Source organism: Typopeltis vanoorti, chromosome 25 (assembly GCF_054136105.1).
Source record: "Typopeltis vanoorti isolate ZY-2024b chromosome 25, IOZ_Tvanoo_1.0, whole genome shotgun sequence".
Lineage (NCBI taxonomy): Eukaryota > Metazoa > Arthropoda > Arachnida > Uropygi > Thelyphonidae > Typopeltis > Typopeltis vanoorti.
This window is the reverse complement of record NC_143573.1, coordinates 35,658,118-35,675,037: the sequence shown is the minus strand read 5'-3', so window position 1 is coordinate 35,675,037 and position 16,920 is coordinate 35,658,118. Positions and strand designations below refer to the sequence as shown.

At 38.0% G+C, this 16,920-nt stretch overlaps 1 protein-coding gene across 2 annotated transcripts in view; it reads right to left on the bottom strand.

Annotated features, from left to right (window-relative positions):
• Window positions 1–12,333, bottom strand: part of LOC150092662 (patatin-like phospholipase domain-containing protein 2) — a 93,626-nt gene extending 81,293 nt beyond the window's left edge. For both annotated transcript variants that reach the window (XM_090414563.1, XM_090414564.1), the window contains exon 1: window positions 11,526–12,333. In XM_090414563.1, coding sequence (XP_090270689.1) covers window positions 11,526–11,718 — 193 coding nt within the window. In that variant the 5' untranslated portion in view covers window positions 11,719–12,333. The remainder of the gene's footprint in view (window positions 1–11,525) is intronic.
• Window positions 12,334–16,920: the final 4,587 nt, after the last annotated feature.

Here is a 16,920-nt window from a genome sequence, read left to right as displayed (position 1 = left end):
AAATACTTCACTATCATTCAACCTTTTCATACTCCCTACTCTCATTATTTTTGATACGCCATTTGCTATTGTAACTGCCACTGCTGCCATTATTCAAAATAGCGTTGCAACTAAATATGTATAAAGGATTATAACTAGATAAGTAAAAGTACAAATGATTGCAAACAAAACATTTAAGTGTACTAAAGATAAATAAAATAAAACTCATAATGAAAACTAATGTTTCTTCGTTTTGTCTTCCATGTTATGCTTCCGATTCTGACCTCGTCTTCTCAGTAACCAAAATACATGATATAGAGCCGACAACTAACTTCTAAAACAACCACTCACGGACACTCATATTCAGAAAAACACATAGCACTACAAAAACATAGAAAAACAGACTATTCGCTGATCAAAAAAGCACTTTTTTTAGGACAGCTCAAATTCCCTGCCACATTCTCTGGCGACTCTCAATCCTGTAAAATCCCTACATCAATTTTAAATGTCTAAATTTTTTGTATACTAAAATTCTGCAATTTATTATTATTATTTGACACCTCCAGGGAGTCAAAGGACTCATCAAGGGAGGGATCTACAACTCTGTCTCCACCATTCAATCACCAACATCATCTACCGCCGACCACCACTGCCATTTCCACAGACAATCACAAACATCCATGCCCACAACAGGATTCGATCCCGCAGTGTTTTGGCTGCAGAGCGGATATGCTATCTACTAAGCCAACCAGGTCGGCTAAAAAACATGCTCCATTCGCACGTAGAACACAGACTGTTTTAAAGCATTTTAAATGTAAAAAATAATAACTGTTGAATGAGGAGGAAAGTTACAATCCCACTTACTTTAATAAATTAAATAGAAACACATAAAATGTATAAATTATATGCATATTATATTATCTCAACTTTGCCTGATCCTGTGTTAGTCACTAATCTTTTGATCCTTTTCAGAACTTTCTTATCTGGAAACCAGGCAACCACATGAGCACCACAGTCCATGTGTGATCTGATAAGATTTTGGACAGTGGTAAAACCATCTCTTTATCTCCACTTATCAGTGTTCTTATGATGGCATCAAAGCACTGTATACCCTTCACAACACTCATGTCATCTGAACATGGTCTCTTCTGATCATTATTTCCCTCCTCCTCTCAATCTCAAAGGTTATCCACCAAGAGCACAGTTCCACAGATACAATACAATACAAGACTACACACTAAAGCATGTGTGTGTGTGTGTGTGTGTGTGGTCATGTATTGTATACACCTTCCAATCATATGAGAAAGGTAGATGCTACAAGAGGAGGTGAGCATGTGTAGGCAGGAAAGGAATGGGATGACCAGGGATCAAGAGGAAAACAGTTGGAATTGAAAAGGGTTTTAAAATGAAGAAGCAGAAAGGGAAATGGCCCCAGTTGAGCATGGAGAGATCACATCGAGTGAGTGGTATCAGTGGAACTAGCTGTAGATCCAGAAATGAGCTGTTGTGTATGTATACAAATGCTAGAAGTATAAAAAAAACAAGGCAGATGAAATGGTTGCACTAATTGCATCTGTTCAGCCAAAAATTGTCGGAATAAGCGAGACATGGTTGGAAGAGGATGACATCCTGACAGGAATAGAGATGGAAGGGTATGATGTGTTTCATGAGGACAGAAGGGGTAAAAAGGGAGGGAGAGTGCTATTGATGATAGAGAAAGAGTTATGTCCATATAAAGTAGAGATGCAAGAGGGAAATAGTGCCAGTGGTTTAGAGGCAGTATGGTGTGAGATAGAGGTGAATGGAATCAAATACTTGGTGGGATGTTGTTATAGACCAGGCAATGTGAATGGTGGTGATAATGAAATGTACAATCAAATTAGCCAAGTAAATAAGAAAAGGGTGATCATCATGGGTGATTTTAATTATGGCAATATAGACTGGAATGATGAGATAGCAACTGGAAGTAAAGAAAATGAGTTTCTTGAGTTTTTCAGGGATAACCACCTCAGACAGAATGTAACAGAGGGCACATGAGGATTGAGGGTCTTGGATTTGGTCATCTCATCAGAGGATGTAATTATAAATGAGGTGTCAAATCATCCACCAATTGGTGAGAGTGACCATGAGGTGATTACCTGGGTGGTTGCCAGCAGTGTGAGGACCTATGTGAGAAAAGGGTATATGTGGAACTACAAGGGGGATGATTATGAAGAGCTCAGGAGACAGCTTGCAGTGTAGCGTGGAATGAGGAGTTAGCTGGAAAAGAGATCAATGCAGCTTGGGGGATTTTCAAAAACTGTTTAGTAGATGCAATGTCTAAATGTATTCCAAGGGTGAGAAGGTTAAATAAGGTGGGTGTGAGATGGATGAATAAAGAGATTAAGCATGCGATACAGAGAAAAAGGACATTGTGGAGGCAGCATAAGAGAAGTGGAAATAACCAATTCCATGAGGTCTACAAAGCCCAAGCAAGTGACTTGGTTAGTGAGGGTAGCTAAATTGAGGTATGAACAGCAGTTGGCTAATGAAGCCAAAAAGAATCCTAAGGAATTCTTTCGATATGTAGCCAGCAAAAGAAAGAATAATTATGGAAGGATGACAATGATTGGAGAAAATGGTATAAAGACAGCAGATGCAGAATGTGTGGTGGAGATACTTAATGAACAGTTCATAAAGATCTTTCAATCTTGTGAAAGTGACTTCATGGAGGTATTGAGAGCAATTGATGATGGGGAGGAGAGACTGACTGGAGGTGAGCAAGAGGTGTATTGGGAGTTGAGTAAACTAGATGTTAATAAGGCTGTGGGACTTGATAATATATCACCATGTATTCTGAAAGAATGTGCCAGGGAGTTGCCTGCTTGACATATTTTTTTAATATGAGTCTTGCACTCGGTCAAGTTCCTAAGGAGTAAAAGGAGGGCAAGATTGTGCCCCTTCATAAAGGAGGTGATCAAACTCAAGCATCAAACTATAGGCCTATCTGTGTGTCAGGTGTTGTGGTTAAGTTGTTGGAGAAGCTTGTGAGAACTAGGATCTAGAGTTGGGTTGATAACAATGGTATTATTGCCATTGTTATCAACCGGGGTTCGCTGGTGTCGCACTGATTAGATCGTCGGCTTGTCGAGAGCTCCTGAAAAGATTAGTATTATTTTGTGTTAACATTAGATATTTTACTAGAATTTTAAGTAGTATTGTTTGCTTTTTGTTTCTTGGTGTGTCTGTGCAATTTTTGCATGTTTTCTGTTATTTTAATTATTATTTTTAAGAAAAGATAGTGTACACATGGCACCGATAAAGAAAAAAATGGCGGCCAGGTCGCCATGTTTGTTTAAGAGTTTTGATGTAAACGAATTTATGCAATGTGCTGTCTGTGAGATGTATGCCTTGCGAAGAGCGGTGGGAGTCTGGTTAGAAAGTGATAGTGGAGTTAATATGTGTAGAAAGTGTAAAGAGAATGAGGACTTCAAGCGTATTTCGTGTGTCGAGACTGATATCGTTAACGATAGTCAGAATGTAGAAAATGGCGGTGTGCTAGAGAATTGTGTGGTAGTGCCAGATAGGTGTGAGAGCGTCGCTGAAAGTGTAAATGAAGGTAGAAACACCGAAAGAATGGATAATTTGATCGATAATGAAAATAGTGAGATAAATGCGAGTAGCGAAATTGCCCGTTTGAATGGCGCGATACACAGAGCCAAAAGACAACTGGAGCGTATGGAAAAATTTGTGTTGAACGTACCGACAAATAACCGCCGGAAGTCTGTGACGGCAAATAATAGAATGTTCGTAAACGTCAATAAAATAAAGGAGCGAGTGCTGTATGGGGATTTGCTATTAAGAGGTGTAATAATTGAGAGTTTAACGAAGTTGTACCAGCCGGGTGCGAACATAAAGGACGTCAGCGAATCTATTCGACTGCAAAAACAGAGGGTGAAAGTGATGATAATCGTGGCAGGAACGAATGATTTGAAAGAGGACAAAATGGAAATGATAGAGGGTGTGAGGGAGTTGTTTGAGGCAGCAAAAGAGAAGAGTGAGAGAGTTGGGATGGTGAGTATCTTACTGCGGTATGACAGCGAAGTGTTCAGAAGGAGGGCCATAATTGCCAATGACTTTATATGTGGGTTATGCATGGAGAGTGGTGTGGAATTTGTGGATGTGTGGAATGAGTTCGATGGGCGAAAGGACTTATATAAGATGGATGGGTTACATTTGAATGGAGTTGGTGTACGGAGACTTGAAAGAGTGTTGATGAATGATGTGGAAGTGGATGTACAGACTCAGGGAAACTAGATTTATTAAGAGGGGGGAGTAGATATGCAGACTTTAGGGGGGGCAGTTAAGTGTATGAATGAGTATATTATGCCCGGGCGAGTACGACGGACAACAAATCAGAATGGGATAGTTAGTATAAGGCATCAAAGTAGGGATGGGACAAATGGGCTTCTGCGATTCATGCACACAAATGCCAGGAGTATTAGGAACAAGAAGGAAGAGTTTTTGGCCATGGTTGGCACTTCCAGGCCACAGGTTGTCGGTATTAGTGAAACATGGCTGACAGAAGATGATAAAGCTAGTGGGATTGAATGCGATGGGTATAGCGTGTTCAGGAGTACAGGGTGAATAAAAAGGGGGGAGGAGTGTTATTGATGATAGCTGATGAGCTTCAGCCAAGGAGTATAGCAGTTGAACTGCAGGATGGGGAAAAAAGCACATTTGAGGCTGTTTGGTGTGAGATAGAATCTAGCAGAGCAAAATATACAATTGGGTGCTGCTATAGACCGGGTGATGGAGTGGATGGTGGGGATAGTATGCATAAGCAAATAGAAGAAATGAGTGGAAGGAGGGTAATTATTATGGGTGATTTCAATTATGGTAACATTGACTGGAAAGAGGAGAGTACACATGGGAGGAAGGAATTGGATTTTATGCAGTTATTAAGGGACAACTATCTACGGCAACATGTATTGGAAAATACCAGTGGAAGAGAGTGCTGGACCTAGTAATTGCAACTGAGAATGTAGCTGTAACGAACATGACCATGTTGCCACCAATTGGTGAGAGTGACCATAAGGTCATGACTTGGGAGGTGGCTAAAGGAGTCGAATTTACAATTAAGACAGGGTACATGTGGAATTACCGGGCTGGTAAGTATGACAAGCTTAGGTGTGTGCTTGGCTCAATGCCATGGCATGTAAAACTGCAAGGGCTGGATGTTGATAGTGCATGGGAGGTGGTTAAGAACTGTTTGCAGGAGGCAATGGTTGACTGTATACCAAGAGTCCGAATAATAAATCAAGTAGGCGTTAAATGGATGAATAACACTATTAAGCTTGAGCTGCAAAAAAAGAAACAATTGTGGAGGGAATTTAAGGAGAAGGGTGACCATCAGGTGCAGGAACAGTATAAAGCTCAGGCCAGGATGGTAACAAGGATGGTAAGAAAAGCAAAAGCAGATTAAGAAAGGAAATTGGCCATGCAGGCTAAAGAGAATCCCAAACAGTTTTTTCAATATGTTGCAAGTAAAAGGAAAAATGCTCATGGTAGAATGATCTTAAAAAATGCTGAGGGTAGGGAGGTAACCGAATCAGTCGATGTTGTGGAATTACTGAGCGAGCACTTTGCAAGAGTATATCATCCAGGTGGTGACTTTGCAGAAATGGAAGAACCAACAGCTTATACTGGAATTGTGATGAATGAAGTAGAGGTAACTAGTCTATTACAGAACCTCAATGTCAATACATCTGTGGGATTGGATGGTATACCAGCTCATGTCGTACGTGAAGCGGCCAAAGAATTGTCAGTGCCCTTGACCATTTTGTTTAATTTGAGCCTCAGGACTGGGTCAGTCCCAAGGGGGTGGAAAGAGGGGAAAATAGTTCCACTGCACAAAGATGATTCCAAGGCTGCTGTTGAAAATTACCGGTCAATCAGCATAACAGGAATCATTATCAAGGTCTTAGAGAAAATAGTCAAGAGGAAAATACAAGATTGGATAGAAGAAAATGGGATACTGTATGGGGGACAGCATGGTTTTGTGAAGGGTAGGTCATGCCTCAGTAACTTGCTCACGTATTATAACACAGTGACGGCTGAACTGGATAAGGGTAATGGGTTTACAGTGATTCTACTGGACCTTGCTAAGGCCTTTGACAGGATACCACATGGAATTCTAATCAGTAAATTGCAGCATATGGGAATGGACATAGGGTTGGTGAGATGGATAGGAGGGTGGTTGACGGAGAGATATCAGAGAGTGGTTTACTCAGGAGTAGAGTCCACAAGACGGCCTGTGACTAGTGGTGTGCCACAAGGATCTGTTCTTTGACCACTGCTGTTTAATTTGTTCATAAATGATATAGGAAAGGATCTGAGAGGAACAGTTCATTTGTTTGCGGATGATGCGAAGTTGGGTAGGGCAATAGTGAATGCAGATGACGTCAAAATTTTGCAGGATGATTTGGATAGATTGGAGGTCTGGGCTAGAGAGAATGGATGTCAATTTAATGTGGCAAAATGTAAGGTTATGCATTTTGGGGTGAAAAGATTGGAGGCAGTTTACTGCATTGGTGGAACCGTGCTCCAGGAAATTGATGAGGCACGAGATTTAGGAGTGTTGGTGGATATGGAATTGAAATTTAGGGGACACATCGCAAAAGTGGCCAAATCAGCTCATCAAATCACTTGGTTGCTGAAGAATACGTTGACAAGCAGAGACAAGCAGGTTATTGTTCCTCTGTATCGAGCCTTGATAAGACCCCATCTCGACTACTGTGCTCAGATTTGGTCAACTAGGTTTCTTCTTGATGGGGAGGAGGTGGAGAGGATCCAGAGGCGAGTGACCAAGATGATAGCAGGTCTGTGGAATGAACCGTATGAGAACAGGTTGAGGATTTGTGGGTTGCAAAAATTGGTTGATAGGCAGAGGAGGGGAGATATGATTGAGACATTCAAATTACTGAAGGGTTTCTATAAAATTAATTCAGAAGATATTTTTGAAAACAGGACTGGTTGTGGGAGGACTAGGGGACATCCATGGAAACTGGGCAAAAGTGTGGTTAGTAAAGGTGTTAGAGCTGGGTTCTTTACTTTTAGAGTAGTGAATGAGTGGAATGCGCTCCCTGAGTCTGTGGTGGATGCTGTGACAGTGAATGAGTTTAAGGCGAGGTATGATAGATACTGTATGAATGTCGAATAGTTGTGATGAATATGATTTGGGGCCTCCCTCGATGAGTCTAATGACTCCCTGGAGTTGCCCATAATAATAGTAATAATAATAGTAATTATCTTTGATGGACAGCATGGATTTGCTAAAGGGAGGTCATGTTTTAGTAATCTACTTACTTATTACAATAAAATGATTGCTTCCTTGGACAGAGGAAAAGGATACACAGTAATATACTTGGATTTCGCAAAGGCTTTTGATAGAGTACCTCAAGATAATTTGACAGTCAAACTAGAGCAGATGGGGTTGGATATTAGATTAGTGCATTGGATTGGAGACTAGCTATCTGATAGGTATCAATAAGTTGTGTATGGGGGTGCAATATCCAGGAAAAGGAAAGTCACTAGTGGAGTGCCTCAGGGGTCTGTTTTGGGGTCATTAACTTGTATATTAATGATATTGACGAAGATTTGGATGGAGATATTCAGTTGTTTGCAGATGATGCAAAGTTGAGACGAACCATAAAGGGTAGTGAAGATGTTGTGGCCTTGCAAGAAGACTTGAATAAATTGAGTGATTGGGCAAGCAAATGGGGATGTGAGTTCAATGTTGCAAAATGTAAGGTTTTAAAATTTGGAAATAAAGATGGGATACAGAATTTATGCTTGGTGAGAATGTATTGTTGGAAGTAGAGGAAATAAGAGATCTGGGGGTGATAGTGGATAAGGATCTAAAATTTAGGGGACACATCGCCAAAATTGTGAAGACAACACAAAGACTTCTGGGAATGATGCAGAGGACACTGTAGAAGTAAGGAGATTCTTATCTGTTTAAGGCTTTCATTAGGCCACATATGGACTATTGTGCCTAGATTTGGTCACTGGGTTTTCAGAAGGATGAAGAGATGTTGGAAAGGGTCCAAAGGCGACTGACTAAGGTAGTTTCTGACCTCTGGAATGTCGAGTATGAGGAAAGATTGAGAAGATGTAAAATGCAGAGTCTGGTGAACAGGAGGAAGAGGGGAGATATGATAGAGAGCTACAAGTTGGTAAGGGGGTTGTTATAGGATCAATGTTGGAGAAGTTTTACATAGAATAGTGGGAAATCAGGGGAGAACCAGAGGTCATCCCTGGAAACTGTATAAAGAGGGTGTGAGTAGGGGAGTGAGAGGCAGGTTTTTTCGTGCAGAGTTGTGAATGATTGGAATGCCTTGCCTGAGAATGTGGTGTCTGCAAAGAGTTTGAATGTGTTTAAAACATGGTATGATGAGCTGTGTGTGATAAAAGGACCTCCCAGATGAGTTGTTTGACTCCATGAGGTCTTGGGGTGATAATAATAATAATAATATCTCTCTTGTGATTTGCATTGTCAGCAAACAAGTGATCAGGACCTTGTCAGGTCCTGACAACACTGCTGTATTCTATCCCTCACCAATCTCTCCAGTACTTTACAACTGCAAAATATACAAACTGATTTATAAATGAAAATATCTGTCGCAGTACCACTTTTGTGTAGTATCACTAATTTCTTATCTTTCCACTCAACTGGATCCCTTCCCTATTGCAAAAGCCTCATTAAACAACCAGGACAACACTAGATTTTTAGCACATCCTTAAAAATAAGTAGTGATATATCTCATATACCTTAGCTTTATTAACACTGCGGCTCCTTAACACCTTATGCACTTATATTTGCCGGCAAAGGTTGGTCGATTGGTAGAGCCTCTGCTACTAATGGCTCAGTTAAGTAAGTTTGAGCGCGGTTAGTAGTTGGAAGGGGGCCAATCGTTCGATGCTGTCAGCACACTCTCCCTCGATGAGTCTTTGGACTCCCTGGAGGTGTCAAAATAATAATAATAATAATAATAATATTCCCTGTAGGTCCTGGGACTAGTCCTATGAAGGATCAAATCTCCCTTGCAGAAGGCTGATTTTAGGGAAGCAGACTTTTGCAAGGGATGGAGATCAGAAATGGTAATCTTTACATTTTTTGGTAACACTACAAAAATGCTGAAAATTGCACAGAGAAACACACAGCAGCAGTTAGGACACTGCTAACAAGTGAGTGATTGTTCTACAGGATAAGTTTTGCTGAAAGCAGATAATCTAAATTGAGGACCAAGGCAACTAAGACCACAAAACAAGTATGCTGCATTAACTGCATGTTTATTTATATTTCAAGAATAAAAAAAAAAAAAACTGAATTTCCAAAAGAAAAACCTATCACCAGAATCTATCAGAATTCTTAAACTGTGATTCAACTTTAACTGCAGATATGAACTCATTCACCTCAAGTGCTATTATTATTATTATGAAATAGTTTTCTACAAAATGAAATACTACAACCACTACAACATGTACCCTCTTATTCATCTGAATTGATCTGTTAAAAAGCCTATAAAAATCCCCCATGCATCCTAGATAGGATTTAAATCCTGCTCGTAGACATTTTGTTCAGGCAATATTGGGATTACTATGCACATATTTAATAGCTTCAGTTTTAACAGAATGGTGGATGAGTGGAATTATATATTTACTACCAGAAAATATGACGTGCACAGAGACAGTATATCAACATGTTCTGGTTTCAGGGTGTATTTGTAAAAATCTAGTCATCAGTTTATTATTATTATATATTTTTATTCAAATTCACCCACTGACTGTGGGCTAAGGGTTAGATAATCTGGTTCTCCTGCCCTAAAGATAAAGACATAACTGCCTCAGGCCTTTAAACAGGGTAGAGGTCTCAATACTGGGCATCAAAAGTAATCCAGCACAGAGAGCAGCATTAATAACAGAAACCTATAAACAGGAAAGTTGCACATGCAGTTAAATGAACTGTGAAACAATGAAAGCAAAAATCTTTTACTCTTTGTTCTTCTAATGCACCACTCAAAACATGCACATTTTTTATTAGCACAATTAACATGCACATTTTTCTGTTACTGCCCCTGCCTAAATGTAAATAATAAAGTTTGATTAAATGCAAATGCATCCTCTGCTGAGGATGACCAGCTTTTGCATGACTCCATTCGGTATCTCAAAATAGCCTAGTATTTATTATTATTTGACACCTCCAGGGAGTCAAAGGCCTCATCAAGTGACGGCACCTGCTCTAAAACTCCATCTCCACCATTCAATCACCAACTGACCGCAACTACACCAACGCCTTCTACCGGGTATTTCCACAGACAATCACAAACATTCATGCCAACAGCAGGATTCGAACCCGAACCCTTTTAACTGGAGAGCAGACACGCTATCCACTCGGCCAACAATGTACAATGAAGTTGTCATTTATCTGGTATGTCATTAACATCTCATCATTAAACAAATAACAATAGATTCAGATTAATAACTCATCAAGTGACACCTCCAAGGACTCATCGAGGGAGGGCACTAATCTACAGCTCTCCGTCTGGCATGCTTGACACAAAATGCCATCTGCTTCCCACCACTGCCACTAGTATTTTTTGCCTGTAAATTGTGTGTGTGTTCTCATGGTCGATTTGTCTGTATGCAGGGTGAAAAACCCTGCTATTTCTATAGGAGATCAGCTAACTCACCTTAAACTTGGGGGGAGGGGGGTCCTATCGTCATGACGAAAATCGAACTTAAACTACACTATAAAGAAATGAATTAGGAAAGCATGGTATTCTGTATTTACGAAGACAAGTCCAAATATAACACTGGTTGATAAAAGTAAATTTAAAAATATACATATAAATTCTCTTAGTTATGAAATTAGACCTTATCTCAGGTGATGCATGAAATGTTCACATTAAAATGAAAATAAATAAATATTTTTAAAAAAAAACGGTAAAGAAAGTGAAATAAAAATAGATAATAACACAACTGGAACGATAAGCCTCTAAAAAAATAAATAAAAAAAAATCATTCCAAGTTCAATTTGGAATGATTTTTTTTCCGGCAGAGATGACAGTCGCTGCCGACGACGGATCATGTAGTGTCATGTAGCGCACAGCAGCTGATAAAATGTGGAGACATGTATTACAGAGTCCTCCGTCTCCATGGAAATGTCTTATAAGGGACCGATTACAAATTCACTTTGTAATCGGTCTGTCACAATTAAATTGAACTTTAATTGTGACAGAATCCCGCTAATGCTAGACAAGGCAATGCATACAACTGCTCCACTTACACTAAGTTTAAAAAACTTCTTTTTTCAGTCTGCTACCATGGATTACAAAGAAAGTGTTTTTCCCCACTCCTTGAATAAAACAAAACACACTGTAGAAAACGGAAAAGGATAAAAAAAAAATAATAAGGGAAAAACATTGCTTTTATTTCATTAATACTTTAATCGCATCTCTCTCTCAGAAAAGTGAGTGAATAACTGAACTAAAACTGCAACTTACCTAGTGGTACGCCAGTTATTAAGGCGCACGCTGCCAGTGAACCAGCAGAAGCACCGGCAATCTTGTTCACTAGGACGTGAGGTGCATATTCTTTGATACAGCTGGCAACTCCGACATGATAAATTCCCAAAAATCCACAACCAGCAAATGACAAGTTCACTTTAGCAGGATGAGGTTCTAATAATGGAGCCATATCCAAACTATTTGCTTCGTATTTACTTTTAAATACACAGAATTATTAAATATATGACCATTACACTCACCATATAACTATAGAAAATTGCTATCTCGGCTCAATATTAGATTTACGCAACACGTGCGAGTGTTTTAAGCTATTATGCACCACAAACGAACACATAAGCGAAATATACGCTATGTACGAAAGTGAAGAAATTTTAATTTTAATAAGATGAGATCATTTCTATTTATATACTTTATAGTGCTGGCCAAACCGGAGTTTATATTGCTACAAAGGATTGCACTTCTCGATATAAAGCGCAGCTATCAAAAGGTTTCGGTTACTGGCTTTTTTGTATCTATAAAACAAATTCATTCGCAGTCATTTTACTTCAGATGTCAACTATCGTAGCCAGAAGCACTCAACACTAACACAAACTTCCACAACAAAGCAGCATTACCAACCTTATGATCGGTTTTAAAAGACCTTGAACACGAGATATATATTGCGTAGTTTATTCCCGGTTCACTATATTAAGACTACTAAGCTAAAAATATGTTTCCATAAAAAAAAAAAAAAAAGTAACACTCGCAATTACTTTTCTCTTCTTTTAATATGATCGCAAGTTCCAAAAAAATTCTCTACCTCCACCTGACTCAAAAGTCTGGTTGTATTTACCGCATTTTGTGGAATAAAGGTAGGCATTAGACTTGAAGTAGGCGGTGATTATAATCTCTTTGCTCATTGGTTGATAAAAGTGGCGTTATTTTCTGGGCGCGTTTCTCTGGTTCCCGCCAACAAGTATGAAGCAAGCGTATAGGACGAACAGACTTAGTTTCACATTTCTCCGATAGGGTTCAAAGTTGCTAAGACATTGATGGTATGTTAGTTGTAACCAACAAGTTATCTTTTGGTGTGCGTCGCAGGGTGACTATATCTAGTACTTTCGTAGTAAATCTAGTGCTTTTTATAAATTTTTAGTGTTCTAGTACGTTCACCAACAGATCTAATACTTTCTACCTTCCGAATAATAATAATAATAATTAAAATAACAATATGAGAGTTATTTTATAATATGAAATATCTGACATTTCTCTAATAATATGAGAGAGATGTCACATTCAGTGACACAAGCATGATTTCTCTTTTTTTTTTTTTTTATCCCCTTCTTACTGTTCGCTAACTTTCTCTTCCTCCCTGATTCCATACTCACGCAATCCGACTGGTATTAGCCAATGAAAATATATTCTTCGCTATTCAAATAATTCTCGGCGTTAATAAGATCATTACAACAGTGAAAACAAGTGGAAAAATTAAATATTTTAATATGAATAACCACTTTTTATTGATGCACAGCGTAATTTGGACCCCATTGAAAAGAGAAATCCAGCCGACAATGGTCAGTTTTTAGACATAGTAAATGTATATAAAGAATGGCAACTTTGAAGACTGTAAAACATTAAATAAAGTTCAAGTATTCATGGTGTTTTGGAATAAAGTTTTTGAAATGAAAAATGGTGTAGGAGAACAAATGTTTCCTAATTTAACAACATTAGTTAAAGCTATACTGTGCCTCCTTCATTCATCAGCTGCAACTGAAAGAATATTTTCAACAGGGAAAATAAATAAGAATAAAATAAGAAATCAACTACAAACTTCCTTGATGAATGAACTCCTTTTGACAAAAGAAAAATTGAAACATTCATCAGCTACAGACTTTACTATTTCTGAAGAGTTAATTAATTTAGCAAAATCTGTTAAAAATAATGAATAAATACTTCCACCGTTTCTCTTGTGAATGGAAATCCTTATATATGTAAATAGCAAATTAAATAACTGAAAATTTAATGTTACATTATTTTAAACACTAAAATGAAACAAAAATTATATGAAAAATTAATACACATGTTAAGAGGGAGAGTTACAATTGAGATTTCTGTTATGATGATTGACAACCGCAGTTCTTGGATTCACAGATGACTACAGTGAGGTGAGTTTGACTTGTTTTTCATATCTGTCGTACATGTGTTAATTTAGCGGTTTTACATTGCGTTCATCTATAATAATAAGATACTACTACGTAAAATGCCCTAAATAGAGTGAATGAAACGAAAGCAAATAAAAATTTAGTACTTTTTTTTTTCCAGATCTAGTACCTTTTTCCTGCATAAGTTGGTACTAAATATTTTTGCTGAGTGGTCACCCTGTGTGCGTGTTTTGTTGATGGGCATTGTATTCAATTTTAACGAATAAAGTTTAATTTTACTCATTATTCTGTTATATCTAAGCTATTTGTAATTATTTGTAAAAAAAAATAAGCTATTTGTACTTTGTATCCGTTGTATTATATTAAATGTCTTTCGAGTAATGCAACAGGATATCAAGTAACTCCGGTGACAAAGGTACATCATGCATATTATTAGTGACTGTGAGAGGAGTAACTCCGACTCCAGACAAATTATTATTTTTTTTTTCGTTAATATGCAATTAAAATACGAAAATAATCGAGCTTATCATTTTAGGAAAAAAAATATAGAACTGCTCTGCTTATAGAAAGTAAAACTAGCTATTAGGAAACCACTCGAAAGTTTCCCCTTCTCCCGCTAAGCTCATGGTCTCAGATACACTCACTTCTTTTCCCTTTGCCTGAATTATGGTACAATATTTCATTTAAATCAGATTGAATATGTTCAGTTAAATTCGCGGGACTGAAGGTCTTTCAAAGCCTCTATGAATAGCGATAAACTTAAAAACGGTTATCAATAAGAAATGTGGCTATTTAAGTTCCTTCATCATATCATGTCATCGACCAACTAAACCTTAATAGAGTTGGCACGCCACCAAGGGCGACTCGTGCATACGCACTGCGGAACTGCAGCACCCCCAATTTTTCTCGATATATAAATATATTTATTAATTTATTTATATTTGCTTGTAATATGTAATTGTTTCATCAACAATCATCTACAATTCTCTTATTTTGTATAAAAAATAATAAAAATCCATCTTGTAGCACTTAGGAGGGCGAAGGACGTTAGCAGCACTGTGTTTACCACAGTGCCATATTGCTACGCGCGCAAGCATAAACACGTCATAATGAGATGCGAGCTATTAGCGTAATGCGGCACTGTCCGTTGCACAGTTCCACTGTTGTTTATCTGCAGTTTGCGCCAGTAGTAGGGTGTTCGTAGTACTTATCGTGTTTACTCCGTCTCTTTAAATATTTGGACATTACAATTAAAGACAACATTTGTTATAGTTTTTATTTTAGAACATTATTGGGGTTATGATAATAGTTTTATTTTTAAGTAATTTTAATTATACCAAACTGTATAATTTTATCGATAATAAACAATATTGTTTCTTTTTTAATTTTTACCATAATTTTGATATTTTATCCAAACACGTATACACTCTACTTTCAGTGTGTATGTATATTTCGAAAGTTGCAGCACCCCCACAACTTCAAGCCACGAGCCGCCACTCTGCTGCTACATCACTTATTTATGACTATAGATCCGTGTGTTCACGGGATCGGTTTGCCCGTTTTAAGTACAAGAAACCCTCCAGCTCCGTATGAAAAGCGCTAACTCATCATTTGATTGAAAAGCTCTGATAAAGGTTCCTTAGATCAAAATGGGGATTCGAACCCAGTCTTTCCAATCAAACGACTAGTCCACAGAAATGAACTACGGAGGTTCTAACTGAACCATTAGGTGGTAATAACTTTTACTACCCGATGAAACGCCGCCTTATTTATTGGAGATCGGAGGCGATTGTTATCATATTTAATCTCCAGAACAAGATTTCCAGTTTTTTATCTCTTCAGAGGCAAGCCAAGCGCATTGTAAAAATGGAAGAACCTTTAATGAACCCCATTTCGAAGGCACAGCAGTTCCGCACTAGACAGACACAGGAATGACCCTGATGTGACAGATTAGGAAGCCTCTGGACGATAACGAATAATCTAGCTGCTACTTTGCTCTGTAAAGTGATACTTAAAGAAAGTCTGAGCATAGCTTATGGTGAGTTAGCTGTCTCGTATGAGGGAATACAAAGAGGAGGGATGTTAATGGTTTTCTATAGGAAATTTTGGATTTTTTCCTTCCTGAAAACAGGCTAACTGACTGAGAACACATGCAGATGACTCCATAGCAAACCATGTAGATAAGATTGATCGTTTTATTATCATTATTTCATTAGTAATTTGGTTCCTATGAAACAAAATTGCTTGGCTTTTTGTTAGTATAATCTATTACTGTATTACAAAGTGTGTTAAATACGTCATTAAGTATATAAAAAATACGAAATCATTATGGACGAAATAGTTTAAAAGTTAAAATGAAATTATTGTTTCAAACATCGAGTAATTTCGATCTGTTTTCCATACTGGTTTCTCTTCTTTAGCAACGAAGGTGCATCAGCATTAACAACATCTATGCTGGTCCCCTTCTTTGCTCGATGTAAGTGTGGTGTTCAGTGAAAGTCTCAAAGGACGATAGCCAGATCAAGGAAACGTGCTGTGGGTGTTGACCGGTATATTGATCATGCGTAGCGGATATTCATTAGTATATTGATCCAAAAGATCTTGTCCGGAGAGAGAGAGAGCAGGTAAAAATCACCGAGATTCAGCATTCCGGAAGGGATCCCGTAGAACGACTATGTTCCTTTTCTGGTATCATCATTAGCCGGTCCGCTCTTTCTGGAGGAAGGGGGGAGGAACATTTTTTTCATTCACCAGGGTTCAAATTTGTGTCTTACCATATGATAATATGATTTCATCATATTATCATATGGTAAGACAATCCGAAAACTGTGCTCTAGAGACCAAACATGGAAGTTTTTGTTTGTTTGATTTTTTATTTTTTTTATTTTTTTATTTTATTACTTCTGGCTTCCAATAATCAGGGTGGTAGTCTGACACTAAAGCTATGATGCCAGTGTATTATACTGTATCTGTTCATTGCGTATGATCTATGGCCGGTTTGCTTATTTTGTTTCCGGAAGAAAAAACTCAGTTGCTTTCATATGAAACCAGCTAATTCACTTTTTGTCAATATAAAATTAAAAAAAGACTCTTCACATCCTAGAGAGGATTTGAACTCAAGTTTCTCCTACCAAAAGGCATTATACATACCGACTAAGCTATAGAGTAATGAAAGTACTACCGAAGCCGTTATAAGTTGGAGAGATCATTTTGGAAGGGATTATTTGCAA